The following is a 17,552-nucleotide window of genomic DNA, read 5'->3' on the forward strand; positions in this document are numbered from 1 at the left end:
CAAGAGACCTGATCAAGAATAGGAGAGAAACTTCAGTTCAAGAAAGAAGCCTTTTGACCTAATCAAACGTATAAGCTTTTGCACAGCAAAGGAGACCATAAACAAAATGAAAAGACAACCTATGTAATGAGAGAAAATATCTGTGATGTGACCAACAAGGGCTTAATTTCCAAAATATACAAACAGCTCATACAGCTAAATATTAAAAAAACAAAAAACCCAATCAAAAAATGGGCAGAGGGGGCCTCCCTGGTGGCGCAGTGGTTAAGAGTCCGCCTGCCGATGCAGGGGATACGGGTTCGTGCCCCGGTCTGGGAGGATCCCATATGCCGCGGAGCGGCTGGGCCCGTGAGCCATGGCCGCTGGGCCTGCGCATCCGGAGCCTGTGCTCCGCAACGGGGGAGGCCACAACAGTGAGAGGCCCGCGTACCGCAAAAAAAAAAAAAAAAAAAAAAAAAATGGGCAGAGGGACTTCCCTAGTCATCCAGTGGGTAAGACTCAGCACTCCCAATGCAGGGGGCCTGGGTTCAATCTCTGGTCGGGGAACTAGATCCCGCATGCATGCCACAACTAAGAAGTCCACATGCTGCAACTAAAAGATCCCACATGCTGCAAAGAAGACCTTTTTTAAAAAATGGGCAGAGCACCTAAATAGATATTTCTCCAAAGAAGACATACAGATGGCCAAAAGTCACATGAACAGGTGTTCAACATCACTAATTATTAGAGAAATGCAAATCAAAACTACAGTGAGGTACCACCTCACACCAGTCAGAATGCCCATCGTCAAAAAGTCAATGAATAGGGCTTCCCTGGTGGTGCAGTGGTTGGGAGTCCGCCTGCCGATGCAGGGGACACGGGTTTGTGCCCCGGTCCGGGAGGATCCCACGTGCCGCGGAGCGGCTGGGCCCGTGAGCCATGGCCGCTGGGCCTGCGCATCCGGAGCCTGTGCTCTGCAGCGGGAGAGGCCACAACAGTGAGAGGCCTGCATACCTCAAAAAAAAAAAAAAAAAGTCTATGAATAATAAATGCTGGAGAGGGTGTGGAGAAAAGGGAACCCTCCTACACTGTAGGAGGGACTATAAGTTGGTGCAGCCACTATGGAGAACAGTATGGAGGGTCCTTAAAAAACTAAAAATAGAGCTACCATATGATCCAGGAATCCCACTCCCGGGCATATATCCAGAAAAGACAAAAAACTCTATTTTGAAAAGATACATTCACCCCAATGTTCATAGCAGCACTATTTACAATAGCCAAGACATGGAAGCAACCTAAGTGTCCAAAAACAAATGAATGGATAAAGAATATGTGGGGTGTGTGTGTGTGTGTGTGTGTGTGTGTGTATATATATATATATATATATATATATATATACATATATACCATAAAAAAGAATGAAATTATGCCATTTGGAGCAACATGGATGGACCTAGAGATTATCATACTAAGTGAAATAAGTCAGACAAAGACAAATATCATATATCACTTATATGTGGAATCTAAAAAAAATGATACAAAGGAACTTATTTACAAAACAGAAACAGACTGACAGACATAGAAAACAAACGTATGGTTACCAAAGGGGAAAGGGGGGAAGAGGGATAAATTAGGATCTTGAGATTAAGATTAAGATTAATATACAGGGGCTTCCCTGGTGGTGCAGTGGTTGGGGGTCTGCCTGCAGGTGCGGGGGACGCGGGTTCGTGCCCTGATCTGGGAGGATACCACATGCCGCGGAGCAGCTGGGCCCGTGAGCCATGGCCGCTGAGCCTGCACGTCCAGAGCCTGTGCTCCGCAACGGGAGAGGCCACAACGGTGAGAGGCCTGCATACCAGAAAAAAAAAAAAAAAAGATTAATATACACATTACTGTATATAAAATAGATAAACACCAAAGTCCTACTGTTTAGCACAAGGAATTAGGGAATTATATTCAATACCTGTAATAACCTATAATGGAAAAGAATATGTATATATCAGAATCACTTTGCTGTACGCCAGAAACTAGCACAACCTTGTAAATCAACTATATTTCAAAAAAAAAAAAAGGAAAGAAAGAAGCCTTTTAATTCTACCTAGTGGGCCTTCTACATTGCCTCCCAAATGTTTTGCAAACTGCTTTGGGGAACGTAATAAATGTGATTTAAAAAAAAAAAAAGGTCCACATCAAAAAAAATCTTAAATAAAAAATATACCCTTATTAAAGCGCATTTCACATTCCATCTCCTCCCCAAAGCCTCTCCCATCTCCCTAGTCACAGGAGAACTTTGGCCCTTTCACATTGCTTTAGCACATTGTGCATGTATTGGTGTATTATACGTCAGATTCCTTCTTAAACTTCCTAAACTGTAAACTCCTTCAAGCAAAGGACTTCCTTATGCCTCTTTCTCTTGCTTTTAGCACACTGCTCTCACAGAGTAGATGCACAGGAAATGTTTGTGGGAAGCAGACCAACCAGAAATGAGTCCCTGCTACTCATTATCTGTGTCATTAGCTCAGTCAAGTTACTCTCTCAGATCTCGGTAATCTCATCTGTAAAGTAGGAATAGTCATTGAACATACTTCTTCATAGATGTATGGAGAAAATAATGTTTAGTTGTGAGCATAAAATAATGCATGCAAGGCACTTAGCACAGGATCTGGTACAGATCTAAACACTTAAAAAATTGTAGCTATAATTTATTATTATGGAGAAAGGACCTGTATGATGGCTTTTGTTCCTCTGGCCTAGTTCAGAGAAACTAGGAGTGGGGGAGTCAGAGATGTTCTTGAATTGGCCAGGATGACAGCATGGGATGGGAAGATTAAGATTATTTTTGCCTATGCCCCGTGGAAGTTTAAATGGGTCAGTGGGACCGTTTCAGACAAGGCCATCGTGTGAGGTATCGCTCTGCACAAAGTTACCTGGCCAAGGGCCAGAGTAGGGTCTGAAACCAACCGATGTTATCCTTGAAAGTCCCGTGCCCTACTCTAGGGCTGCAGTGTCTGGAGGAAGGGCCAGCAGAGGGGGTGCCCTCTTCCTAATTGACATACAGGCTGTGTGTGCTGGCCAGACCCTGATATCAGATTCCCCAGGGAAATATTGCAAAGGGCAGGTCAAGGATGTCACTGGGAGGTTTCATTGCTTTTTCAAAGGGAGTGGTTTTCAATAGACAGTGGACACATCCTGTAGTGAACTGGGGGGATGAGCTATGCTTCTCTGCTGGCAAAGCTGGGAAACACTGGGCTTAGCTAGACGAGAGCTGTAAATTTGTCTTTTCCACATCCTGTACAATATCTCCTCCTCTTAGTCTTTCCTGTGACCTCATCCTTTTCTTTTTTCAACATTTTGTGATTTCCTCAAGTAAAGAATGTTGTTGCTATCTGTCTTCTAGTTTCCCTTGTGACTGGGAGACACCTTTTGGAGACTGATTTACTTTTAATTTCATCATTTTCCTGTGGCTCTACTTAGTTCAACAAAAGCAGCTATTAATAACCATTTTCAGAAATATATTTACTGGGACTTCCCTGGTGGCACAGTGGTCAAGAATCCGCCTGCCAATGCAGGGGACACAGTTTCGATCCCTTATCCAGGAAGATCCCACATGCCACAGGGCAACTAAGCCCAAGCGCCACAACTACTGAGCCTGCACTCTAGAGTCCGCAAGCCACAACTACTGAGCCTGTGCACCTAGAGCCCGTGCTCCGCAACAAGAGAAGCCACCGCAATGAGAAGCCTGCACACCGCAACGAAGAGTAGCCCCCACTCCTCGCTGCAACTAGAGAAAGCCCGCGCACAGCAATGAAGACCCGGCCCAGCCAAAAAAAAGAAAGAAAAAGAAATATATTTACTGATATGGAACAATGTTCTCAATATATCATTGAATAAGAAAAAAAGCAGACAAAATAGGTATTACGGTAGGATCCCATTTGGGAGATATATATGTGTGTGTCGATATGTATGTGTATTTCTATCTATCTATACATCCATCCATATATACGTACTACTAAAAAAAGTTTGGGAGTCTTTATGCCACAATATTTAACAGTGATCGTCTTTGGATGGTGGGATTTCAGGTGATTTTTATTTTCTTCTTCTTTGCATATTTGCATGGTCTGGGTTTTCTACATTGTACATATCATTTGTGCAATTAAAAATATAGTGTTTTTTTTGGAATTCCCTAGCAGTCCAGTGGTTAGGACTCCGTGCTTCCACTGCAGGGGCATGGGTTCCATCCCTGGTTGGGGAACTAAGATCCTGCAAGCTGCGGGGCATGGCCAAAAAAAAAAAAGAAAAACATATATAGTGTTGTTTTAAACAACAAACTTCACTCTCCCTAATTCATTTCATTTCTTCGGATATCTAATCATTGCTTGCCTTGCTCTTATTTTTTTGACTTGATATTATCTTTGTTTAATGAAAGAAATTTGACACTGAGATTATAGAAGTTACTAATTGTTCATCAGAGAAGCTGCTGTAGACAAGACGTTGAATAGAGCCAATCCCATGTTTAAATCTACATAGAATGATCTGAATCCTCTCAGAAAAGTTATCTCCCCCACCAAATCTCATTGTTAGATAGTTATACCTTTGGATAAGTCATTGCCTTTTTCATTCATTCTTTATTTAAAATTCAAATACACTGGGAAGGTGTATTAATTTGCCAGGGCTGCCATAACAAAGTACCACAGACTGGCTGACTTGAACAACAGAAGTTTATTTCCAGACAACAATTTCTGGAGGCTAGAAGTCCGAGATCAAGGTGTTGGCAGGGCTGTTTTCTGGGGCCTCTCTCCTTGGCTTGTGGATGACTGCCTTCTCCCAGTCTTTATATGGTCTTCCCTCTGTATAATTCTGTGTTAAAATTTCTCCTTTTTATAAGAACATCAGTCATATTAGATTAGGGTCCATTCTTACAATCTCATTTTAACTTAATAACCTCTTTAAAGACCCTATCTTCAAATACAGTCACATTCTGAGGTACTGGGGGTGAGAACTTCAACACATGAATTTTGGGAGACACAATTTATCCCATAACAGAGGGGTGATATATACTAAGTCACAAATTCCTTTAAACACTTTTCCTTTTTGAAGGAAGGATAACATGATAAGTTGTTGAAAGGGGGATAGGGAGAAAAAGAAATTAAAGAAAAAAGAAAAACAAGTGTCCAGGGTAATGGTTCTCAGCCCAAGATGATTTTGCCCCCCTCCCTTCCAGGGGATATTTGGCAATATTAAGAGACAGTTTTGGTTGTCACAACAGGGGAGATGCTACTGACATCTAGTGCGTAGAGGCCAGAGATGCTCCTAAACATCCTACAATGTGCAGTACAGCCCCACAACAAAGAATTATCTGGCCCTAAATGTACCAAGGTTGAGAAACCCTAGGATAAACTTTTGGATGACCCCATCAACATAAAAATGTGGATATCTTTGATCCAGTAATACTGCTTCTAGGAATCTATCCTACAGAAATATTCACCCATGTGTACAAACATATACAGATATAGAGATAGAGACAGAGATAGAGACAGATATATACAGATGCTCATTGCTTATCATTTCAAAATTGGAAATGACTCAAATGTCGACTAAGTTTCAAGAATTCTTGTTAAAAATAATGACGAGGAAAGATGTTGAAAATATATTGTAAGCTGAAAAATCAAATTGCAGAACAATATATGTTGTCCCTTTTTAAAAAAATCCATATACATTTATATATAGTTTCTTTAAAACCACATGTGTTGTATTTGTGTGTGTGACTGCACAGTTGAATATCTGAAGTCAGAGGTTGCCTCTGGGGAATGGCATTATTGGCAATAGAAGAAATTTCATGTTTAACTTTATACATTTCTGAATAATTTTGCTTAAGACCTCAAGGATATAGGACTTTGCTTTGGCAAATGTGAGACAGATCACAGTCTAACTTTGAGACTACTGACTCACTAATTTGTAAAACTGTTTTACCAAATTACTGTAAATTAGGGATCAACAAATTATAACTCTCAGGCCAAATGTGGCCTGACTCCTGTTTTTACACACCCTGTGGACTAAGAATGATTTTCATATTTTTAAATGGTTGAAAAAAATCAAAAGAAGAATAATATTTTCTGAAATAAAATTTGTACAAGGGCTTCCCTGGTGGCACAGTGGTTGAGAGTCCGCCTGCCGATGCAGGGGACACGGGTTCGTGCCCCGGTCTGGGAAGATCCCACATGCCGTGGAGCGGCTGGGCCCGTGAGCCTTGGCTGCTGAGCCTGCGCGTCCGGAGCCTGTGCTCCGCAACGGGAGAGGCCACAACAGTGAGAGGCCCGCGCACTGCAAAAAAAAAAAAAAAAAAAAAAAAAAAAAAAAATTGTACAAAACTCAAATTTCTGTGTCCACAGATAAATTTTATTGGAATACAGCCACACTCATTCATTACAAACTGTCTGTGGCTACTCTCATACTACAATAGCAGAGCTGAGCAGTTTGACACAGGCCATCAGGCCCACAAAGCCTAAAATAAATACTATTAATATTTGGCCCTTCACAGAAGTCTGCCAAGTCCTGCAGTACATCATGTAAGATGCTGTCTAGGATGTTGAACTTCCAACTCTTTTGCTCATGGGCCCTCTAAAAGAATTGTGAAAAGTTATGTCACCTCTTCACCTTTTTTCATTGACATCAAACTTTTTTTTAAGTTTAAATAGACACAAAGCGTCTAATTTCTAACATCTACATAGTCCAGCATTTATATATATTGATATTTTAAATTAAAACTGTTACATTGGGCTTCCCTGGTGGCGCAGTGGTTGAGACTCCGCCTGCCGATGTGGGGGACACGGGTTCGTGCCCCGGTCTGGGAGGATCCCACATGCCGCGGAGCGGCTGGGCCCGTGGGCCATGACCGCTGGGCCAGCGCGTCCAGAGCCTGTGCTCCGCGACGGGAGAGGCCACAGCAGTGAGAGGCCCGCGTACCGCAAAAAATCCCAAAAAAACAAAAAAACACTGTTACATTACTTTAAAATGCATCCAACTAAATCTATAACAGTTTGATACCTACCGTCATCCATTTTAAAAAATTATAAAATAAACAAGCTCTTCTTATAAGTTGAAAATTTAATCTTTTTTTAAGCTTACATTTCCATTTTGAAATAACTTCCAGACAGAATTTTATTCTAATATACTATATGTTTATGCTTGAAAATATTTTTCATCATCCTAACACTGTAACAAAAATATGTATTTAAATTGAGGTTACGGTTATATTCTATTGTCATAGTCTGGGTTTTTCCTGGGATTCCCTGACCTCCTAAATGAGTTTTTTTTTTTTTTTTGTATTCATTAAGTTTCATTCTTGTGCTGTATAGTTCTACAGGTTTTCACAAATGCATAATGCCATGTATCCACCATTTCAGTATCATGCAGAATAGTTTAACCATGCTAAAAATCTTCTGTGCTTCCTCTTTTCCATCCTCTCTTCCTCCCCGCAAACAACTGACAATCAGTGATCTTCTTATTATCTCTGTAGTTCTGCCTTTTCTAGAATGTCATGTAATTAAAATCATACATATGTAGCCTTTTCAGGCTAACTTGTTTCACTTAGCAATACATATTCAAGGAGGTTCACCCAAGTCTTCTGTGGCTTGAGAGCTTATTTCTTATCTGTGAGCAATATTTCATTGTATGGATGTACCACAGTTTGTTTTTCATTTCACCTACTGAAAGTTGATTCTAGCTTTTAATGATTATGAATAAAGTTGCTACAAATATTCATGTGCAGGGGAGACTTACTTTTTATTTTGACTTCATTTTTCATTTCAAGTATAATATTCAAAGAATATAATACAAGTAATTGACAGAGAAATACATCTTGAAAGTCAAAATTAAAAGTTAAAATTAAAAGGATATGGCCCGTCACAATTGATTTATTCAATTTTTTAAGTAATGAAAAACAAGGTAATAAATAATGTGTTGGTTCTCATTCCTTAAATAGCAAAAATACAATATAATATGTAGCTGAAATTATAAGTTATTTGTGAACTAAGAAATATTATACAAGGCATGGTGTTCTTTCTGCATATATGTAAGTGGGCATATATCAAACTTTGGGGATAGGCTTTTGAGATTAATTAAAGAATAGTCAAGTATGGGTTGGCCAAAAAGTTTGCTTGGGTTTTTGTAGCATCTTATGGGAAAAACTCGAATGAACTTTTTGGCCGACCCAATATAAAAAATCAGAAATAATCCCATTAAATTCATTAGACATCATAATAAATTTTTTCCTATTTATTTAATGAAGGAGGAAGATATATACATACACAAGGGACTTCCCTGGCAGTCCAGTGGTTAAAACTCCATGCTTCCACTGCAAGAGGCACAGGTTTCATCCCTTGTTGGGGAACTAAGATCCTGCATGCTTCACAGCATGGCCAAAAAATAAATTAATTAAATTAAAAATTTTTAAAATTCACCATTTGTAGTACCACTACAGGTTTGCTCCCTGCAAATACGCAATTCTGATGTATTCTATTTTGCTTGATTCCTATCACAAAAGAAAAACATGGTGCATTTATTTATAATGCAGTTTTCCTGCACCACCACATTCTGGTAAGGAGCTCCAAAGACTGCAAAAATTCCAAATTCAAACCTGGTCTTTTTGTCAATGTAGGTGATAGTATGTATTTTAGTTAACAGTTTGGGGACTTCCCTGGTGGTCCAGTGGTTACAACTCCGTGCTCCCAATGCAGGAAGCCCAGGTTCGATCCCTGGTCAGGGAAATAGATCCTGCATGCCACAACTAAGACGCGGTGCAGCCAAGTCAATAAATATATATATTTTTTAAAAAACAGTTTGTTAGCTTGATTTTTTAAAAAATATTTATTTATTTATTTGGCCACACCCAGTCTTAGAAGATCCTGCGGCACGCGGGATCTTTTAGTTGCGGCATGCGGGATCTAGTTCCCCGACCAGGGATCAAACCGGGCCCATGCAGTGGGAGTCTTAGCCACTGGACCACCAGGGAAATCCCCACTAGCTTGATTTATAACATTTAAATATTTAGACATTTAGTAAATGGGATTCCATTTGTACTTTGGCCCTAAGCTAAGAATACATTTGGGAATGAGACAGATAACTCTCTTACTATTTCATAGAGTAATACAGAAACCTAGATTAACATTAGAACAGCCTAGATTCCTGGGAACGCTTTAACCTAGGTACGAACTCAATCATGGCCATCACTACTTTGGTTTATAAGGTGAAAAGAGAGCAGCGCTGTGTCCCCAGCGGCTGTTCACCCTGAGTGAATCCACCTTAGCACACGTGAAGAATAAAGCTCTTTAGTCATTGCTACTACAGTTCCCATAGCTGCTGCTACTACTACGTATTAATAAAGACATAGAAAACACAGGCTAACCCCAAAGATCACCATGTGGAGGTCCAAGCCTTGGTTGGGAAATTCAGGCATATTCTCCACATTAGGCTGCTGACTGCAATCAAAACAGGCAGGTCTTGGACTCATAGATTCTATTCTCTTATTCATTATGGTAGTTCACAGAGCTATTCTGATAAAACCATGGCTGAAGAAGGCTTTCTCTTTGGATCTGTCACATGAGACCACATTTTGCACATGTGCTCACATGTTAATATCTCTCTGCAGCCTGTGAGGCCCCGCACACCAAATCCCTGGTCACAGAGTCCAGTCCCGGGCCTAAACACAAGAAGCAGAGGTCATTCATCACTTGTCAAAGATCTACGCACTGCCCGGGAAAAAAGGATTGCGATGGGACCATTTGGATCTGACAACCAAGATCTCTAGCTAAGTAAAAACTCAAGTTTTTTCCAGGGTCATGTCCTCTTCCCCTAGAAGGAAAGGTAATTATTTCTAGGATGAGCCCTTCTCTTGCTCCAAGACACAGGCAGCAGTGGACCTAGTCACATTCTTCTCTTTAACTGATGTTGTGTAATCTCTGTCATTATGTTTATAAAGAAAAATCTGTTTAACAGTAAACCTGACTCTTTAATGTGCACCATTTACACAGAGGGTTAAAGAAAATTGACATCACATTAGGTGACAGTCCATATTTTTCCATAACCCAGGAAAGTCATATACTAAATATAGGTCAAAACTCCAAATTTTACTAGAATAGAAATATTCAAAGACCCAGAATCTTTTGTAAGCTATACAAAGAGCCCTTTGAAACCCAAACTAGAATCCCATTAGTCTAGGAAAGACTTAAGTGATGTTTTCTATCTACAAGTCTAGTCTTGTTCTAGAGCAAGTTCTTTAACTGCAGCCCAGAAGGCAATAAGGAAGCCATGTCACTGGACTGTTAAGAAAACAAAGCTAGTACAATATTTTGCACCTTGTACTGCATGGGTGGGTGTGAACACTTTTAGATCCCTAGGAAGCACTGCTGCAGTTTCACAAGGCTGATTAGCAATTCTCATGAGCCTCCTTAATGTACTTAATGCTTAAAACATTAAGGCGTCATGGGAGAGTTACAAACTGTATCTGTATCCTAAGCTGGGATCCCGTAAGAAAGAGCACATAATACCCAAAAAATTGCCATGGAAGAGGAAAGATCCAGAACTCATAGTAGTGTGCATCCAGCTTTCTTTCTTAAGTATTGATTGCTGTTTACACCCTAAATAGCTTTGGGACATTCAGTGATTAAAATAAAGCCAATATGAATCTCTGTCTCCATTTTTCTCCCCCTAATCAGATCCTCTCTTCTGGTTGCACTGTTACGATCAGAAATATAAAAAGCAATAATTTCCACTATGAACACCTAACAGCTATTGAACATGGGGGAAAAAAGAACTTTGGGGGATATCAGTTAAGTATGTAAAAGAAAATCTTCCCTTTTCCTGACTCATGTAACCCATGTTTTTATTTATTAATTTACTCACTTCAAGTTAAATACTAATCCAAAAAGCACCATCACATACATCAGAATTATTTCCCCATCTATCAAGTCTGAGATTCTGAGATCTGGCTGCCATGAGACATTTGAGACAATAAATAATTCTGTATGAGTACTTTCTCAGCCACTCTGTCTTTGACTTTGTCATTTCATAATGAAAGGACTTTATTGTGCTCTCTGCATCACTGGCAGGAACAAGAAGCCTGAACGGAACCCTTCAGTCAGTCAGCAAGGCCAAACAGAGGGTCTATTAGGCCTTCGGCACTCTGGGAGATGTAGCAGAAGCAGCAGAAATGGCCCTTGTCTTTGAGGAGTGTACAAAGGGTTCTATAAAACACTCATATAAGAACCTTTGAAAGACAGTATGCTTAATCTAGTAGGAATTGTGGGGTACACAGCAGATGTGTTGTAGGAGTCCAGGGGAGAAGGGCGCTGGAGTAGTCATGGGTCTCAGGGATAGCACGAGCCTTAGATAGAGTGAGGGGAGGAGGGAAGATCTTCCAGGTTGGGGGAAGGACAGGAGAAAAGCTGGAGGACGGAACTCGGCAGGGCTCCACGACAGCTCCATTTTCCTCTTGTGTTTCCAAATCGGTTCACTTGTTGCTTCACAGTAAAGAAGCAGGTCATCCATTCTCCTTGCCCTTGTGCTTTCTAGCTGTATCTATTCATATTAATAAACGGTTATAATGACAAAATATTCCAGAGATCCTTGCCTGTCCTTCCAGACTGAGGCAGTTGTAGGAGAGTCTTCCCGCACAGAATGTTTCGGCTGTCTCCTTTCCATCGCTCCTCTTTCCATTTTTCGTCTCCTTTCTTCTGCCACAGACATTCGCTAACTCCACAGGTTGATTAGACAAGGGATTGCTGCCTATCCTACTTTAAAAGGACGCTTCTGTTTGGCCCAGTTTGTGGGAGAAGCACTATGCTGACCTTCTCTTTGTCGAGATCTAGAGAAATTTTCCATTTTTCAACAAAGATTCATGTCCTTGTTAGTTTACATATTCCATCTAAGTTAGCATCCCTTAGTGAACTACATCAACAGAAATCTTCCTGACCAGACTAACAGCAAAGAGGGGTGCGGTGGGTCAGAAGGGAAACACCTGCATTAGAATTTGTTCTCTCCCATCCCACAACCTCCCATTGGTTATCACTTAATCCTCCCACTCCATCGCATCCTTTCTGGAAGAGCTATACTGTCAGCAAATAGTTACCAAATGCATGTATTATATTTAGGCATCATGGCTGTGCCAGGAAGTGTAAGACAGTTTTTCTGACTCTGAGGAGTTTGTTTTCTTACTGGATAAAAGGGGCTCATTTGTTGGAGGCAGCAACATCAGGGCCTCTCAGAGGTCAAGAGCGAGCTGGATACTCTGACTTTTTTGAAACTTCAGCTATATTTTAAAAAACGAAGTGCCAAAATGAAATTTCTAAAAATACAGTAGGTTTTTAATGTATACACTTAAATTATTGCTTTTAACACAAAAAATTACAATGACTAACTTTTGAAACAATGTCAAAAATCTAAATTAACATGAATGTTCATAGCAGTATTATTCATAATAACCAAGAAGTGGAAACAACCCAAATGTCCATCAACTGATGGATGGATAAATAACCTTTGGTGTATCCATACGATAAAATATTATTTGTCAATAAAAAGTAATGAAGTACTAGTCCATCGACAGATGAAAGGATAAAGAAAATGTGATTATATATATATATGTATATATATATACATATACACACATATACATGTATACCCACATATACAATGGAAGTACTACTCAGCCATAAAAAAGAATGAAATAATGCCATTTTCAGCAACATGGGTGGACCTAGAGATTATCATACTAAGTGAAGTAAGTCAGACAGAGAAAGACAAATATTATATGATATCACTTATATGTGGAATCTAAAAAAATGATACAAATGAACTTATTTACAAAATAGAAATAGACTCACAGACATTGAAAACAAACTTATGGTAACCAAAGGGGAAAAGGGGTGGGGAGGAATAAATTAGGAGTTTGGGATTAGCAGATACACACTACTATATACAAAATAGATAAACAACAAAGACCTACTGTAGAGCACAGGGAACTATATTCAATATCTTGTAATAACCTATAATGGAAAAGAATCTGAAAAAGAATGTATAACTGAATCACTTTGCTGTATACATGAAAGTAACACATTATAAATCAATATACTGAAGTACTGATAAATGCTACAGCGTGGCTGAACCTTGAAAACACTATGCTAAGTGAAGGAAGCCAGTTACCAAAGATCACATATTGTATGATTTCATTTATATGAAATTTCCAGAATAGACAAATTTTTTTTATTTGTCTATTTCTTCTTAAACCAATCGTCTGTTGATGCGCACTTGGGTTATTTCCATGTCTCGGCTATTGTAAATAGTGCTGCTATGAACATTGGAGTGCATGTGTCTTTTCAAATTGGAGTTTTCAACTTTTCCAGATATATGCCCAGGAGTGGAATTGCTGGATATATGGTAGCTCTATTTTTAGTTTTTTGAGGAACATGCATACTGTTCTCCATAGTGGCTGCACCAAGTTACATTCCCATCAATAGTGTAGGAGGGCTCCCTTTTCTCCACACCCTCTCCAGCATTTTTTTATAAACTTTTTTTTTAACATCTTTATATAGACTTTCTGATGATAGCCATTCTGATTGGTATGAGGTAATGCCCAATTGTGGTTTGGATTTGCATTTCTCTAATAATTAGTGGTGCTGAGCATTTTTTCATGTGCCTGTTGGCCATCTGAATGTCTTCTTTGGAGAAACGTCTGTTTAGGTCTTCTGCCCATTTTTTGATTGGGTTGGTTTTTTTTTTTGATATTGAGTTGCATAAGCTGTTTGTACATTTTGGATATTAACCTCTTGTCACCTGCATCATGTGCAAATATTTTCTCCCAGTCCATAGGTTGTCTTTTAATTTTGTTGATAGTTTCCTTTGCTATGCAAAAGCTTATAAGTTTGATTAGGTCCCATTTGTTTATTTTTGCTTTTGTTTCCTTTGCCTTAGGAGACAGATCCAAAAAAATATTGCTATGATTTAGGTCAGAGAATACTTTTCCTATGTTCTTTTCTAGGAGTTTATGGTGTTATGTCTTATATTTAGGTATTTTAAACATTTTGAGTTTATTTTTGTATACGGTATGAGGAAGTGTTCTAATTTCATTCTTTTACATGTAGCTGTCCAGCTTTTCCAACACCACTTGCTAAAGAGACTCTCTTTTCTCCGTTGTATATTCTTTCCTCCTTTGCAGTAGATTACAGAATATCAAATTTATATAAACAGAAAGTAGATTAGTGATTGCTTAGGGCTGGGAGAGGTGGAAATGGGGGAGGGAGAGTTGGAGAGGGGAATAGGAATTGACTGTTAATGGGGTTTCTTTTGGGGGAACAGATATGTTCTAAAATTAGATTGTGGTGATGATTGTCCAACCTTGTGAATAAAATGAAAGAACATTGCATCATACACTTTAAATGGGTGAATTGTATAGTATGTTAATTGTACCTCAATTCGGCTGTTTTTAAAAAATCTAAATCGAAAGGCTTTTGTGACTGTGAAAGGCCCACAAGTGTAGGATGCTGTGCAGTGTGGAGTAGTGAACAGAACACTGGCTTTGGAAGTCAACATGCCTGAGTCCAAATATTTTGCTGCTTATTAATTATGTGACATTAGGTGAGTGACTTAAATTCTCTGAGTTTTCTTTTTTTTTAAAATAAATTTATTTTATTTATTTATTTTTGGCTGCATTGGGTCTTCGTTGTTGCGTGTGGGCTTTCTCTAGTTGCTGCAAGTGAGGGCTACTCTTCGTTGTGGTGCGTGGGCTTCTCATTGTGGTGTCTTCTCCTAGAGCGTGGGCTCTAGGTGCACGGGCTTCATTAGTTGTGGCACATGGGCTCAGTAGTGGCTTGCAGGCTCTAGAGTGCAGACTCAGTAGTTGTGGCACACGGGCTTAGTTACTCCGCGGCATGTGGGATCTTCCTGGACCAGGGCTCGAACCTGTGTCCCCTGAATTGGCAGGCAGATTATTAACCACTCTGCCACCAGGGAAGCCCTGAGATTTCTTTCATTCACTGTAAAATGGTGACAATAATTCCTACTTCATAGGACTGGGTTTTGTTTTTTTTTTAAAAAAACATTGATTCAAAAAATATTTATTAAAGAGTTATTACATTCCAGGAACTGTTCTAGGTTCTCAGATACAGCAGTGACCAGGTTAGTCAAGGCTCTCTACATTATAACTCATGCAAAAAAATCTAGATTTTTACATGAAACTTGTCCACTGTAAAACATTGGCAATTACTTTAAAAATATTAAAAACACTGAAAACGAACACTGTGCAAAACACATCTGTGAGCCAAATTTTGCCCTTGGGCTGAGAGTTTGTGACCCCCGATGTAGGCTTTTCAAATGGTGAGTTTCTAGGCTATTGCTCACCTGGCTGAACTTCAGTACCCTCAGCCTGTTCCCATGTGCTGCCCAACATCAACCAAAGAAAAAATCCTCAAAAATTCAGGGAAATCGTCCTAGCAAGTAATTGAGCTAGGCAGTGGCCTGGATCTCACTCATCTCTATAAGATGCTGCAGGCTTCCTCAATGACCCAATGAGGCACCATTCATTTTCCATGCCTGGGCTGAGCTAGCACTTTCTACAGGGTAGGTTTGGAAGGCACCTGTGCTTCCCATACCTTTCAAGATCATCTGTCCTCTGAGAATCTCTTTAGGAGGCCAATTTAGGACACAGTCTCAGATGTTAGGATTTAGCCCTTTCATTCTTCTTTATCTGCTGATACCTGTCACCTCAACTGTTTTTGGCCAAACATATAAGTGTGCACTAGTTGTATGGGAGGCTGTTTCCTGGAACTCAGTAATGGATAATTAATCTGTTTTAGTTCTCTAACATATCCCAGACCTCAGAAAAGAAAAAAAAGGCTTTAAATATACTTGTAGCTATTCAATTCAGAGTCAAACAAATTTACATTGCTCATTTGTCCATCAACAGAGCAGTAGAGTTTAAAACTCTGGGAAGAGGGATTCTATAGAGAGAATTCAGGAAGTCAGTGCCTTCATTAGGCCATATTACCCTCTCAACACCAAAATGCTGTTTTGAGTACTTCACCCCATAGGGTCATGGAATTCTCCAGTGCCTCTGAGTTTGAGACTTTCACAGGCAGAAGCTAAGTGGAGCACATCAGACTTCCAAGAGCCTCTACCAAGACAATGTGATACCATACCTTTGATAAAGGAGGCAAGAATATACAGTGGAGAAAAGACAGCCTCTTCAATAAGTGGTGCTGGGAAAACTGGACAGCTACATGTAAAAGAATGAAATTAGAACACTCCCTAACACCATACACAAAAATAAGCTCAAAATGGATTAAAGATCTAAATGTAAGACCAGACACTATCAAACTCTTAGAGGAAAACATAGGCAGAACACTGTATGACATAAATCACAGCAAGATCCTTTTGGACCCACCTCCTAGAGAAATGGAAGTAAAGACAAAAATAAACACATGGGACCTAATGAAACTTAAAAGCTTTTGCACAGCAAAGGAAACCATAAACAAGACCAAAAGACAACCCTCAGAATGGGAGAAAATATTTGCAAATGAAGCAACTGACAAAGGATTAATCTCTAAAATTTACAAGCAGCTCATGCAGCTCAATATCAAAAAGCAAACAACCCAATCCAAAAATGGGCAGAAGACCTAAATAGACATTTCTCCAAAGAAGATATACAGATTGCTAACAAACACACGAAAGAATGCTCAACATCATTAATCATTAGAGAAATGCAAATCAAAACTACAATGAGATGTCATCTCACACCGGTCAGAATGGCCATCATCAAAAAGTCTACAAACAGTAAATGCTGGAGAGGGTGTGGAGAAAAGGGAACACTCTTGCACTGTTGGTGGGAATGTAAATTGATACAGCCACTATGGAGAACAGTATGGAGGTTCCTTAAAAAACTACAGATAGAACTACCATATGACCCAGCAATCCCACTACTGGGCATATACCCTGAGAAAACCATAATTCAAAAGGAGACATGTACCAAAATGTTCATTGCAGCTCTATTTACAATGGCCAGGACATGGAAGCAACCTAAGTGTCCATCAACAGATGAATGGATAAAGAAGATGTGGCACATATGTACAATGGAATATTACTCAGCCATGAAAAGAAACGAAATTGAGCTATTTGTAATGAGGTGGATGGACCTAGAGTCTGTCATACAGAGTGAAGTAAGTCAGAAAGAGAAAAACAAATACTGTATGCTAACACATATATATGGAATCTAAAAAGCAAAACAAAAAAATGGTCATGCAGAACCTAGGGGCAAGTTGGGAATAAAGATGCAGACCTATTAGAGAATGGACTTGAGGACACAGGGAGGGGGAAGGGTAAGCTGGGACAAAGTGGGAGAGTGGCATGGACATATATACACTACCAAATGTAAAATAGATAACTAGTGGGAAGCAGCCGCATAGCACAGGGAGATCACCTCGGTGCTTTGTGACCACCTAGAGGGGTGGGATAGGGAGGGTGGGAGGGAGATGCAAGAGGGAGTTGATATAGGGATATATGTATACGTATAGTTGATTCACTTTGTTATA

The 17,552-nt window shown here is 39.7% G+C and overlaps 1 protein-coding gene across 1 annotated transcript in view; it reads left to right on the top strand.

The window, feature by feature from the left end:
- Positions 1 to 9,784, top strand: part of HEATR4 (HEAT repeat containing 4) — a 35,716-nt gene extending 25,932 nt beyond the window's left edge. The window contains 1 exon segment of the mRNA XM_060095883.1: positions 9,626 to 9,784. Within this exon segment, the coding sequence (XP_059951866.1) occupies positions 9,626 to 9,784 (159 nt within the window).
- The last annotated feature ends 7,768 nt before the right edge of the window (positions 9,785 to 17,552 follow it).

The sequence above is a fragment of the Mesoplodon densirostris genome, chromosome 4, assembly GCF_025265405.1.
Source record: "Mesoplodon densirostris isolate mMesDen1 chromosome 4, mMesDen1 primary haplotype, whole genome shotgun sequence".
Classification (NCBI taxonomy): domain Eukaryota; kingdom Metazoa; phylum Chordata; class Mammalia; order Artiodactyla; family Ziphiidae; genus Mesoplodon; species Mesoplodon densirostris.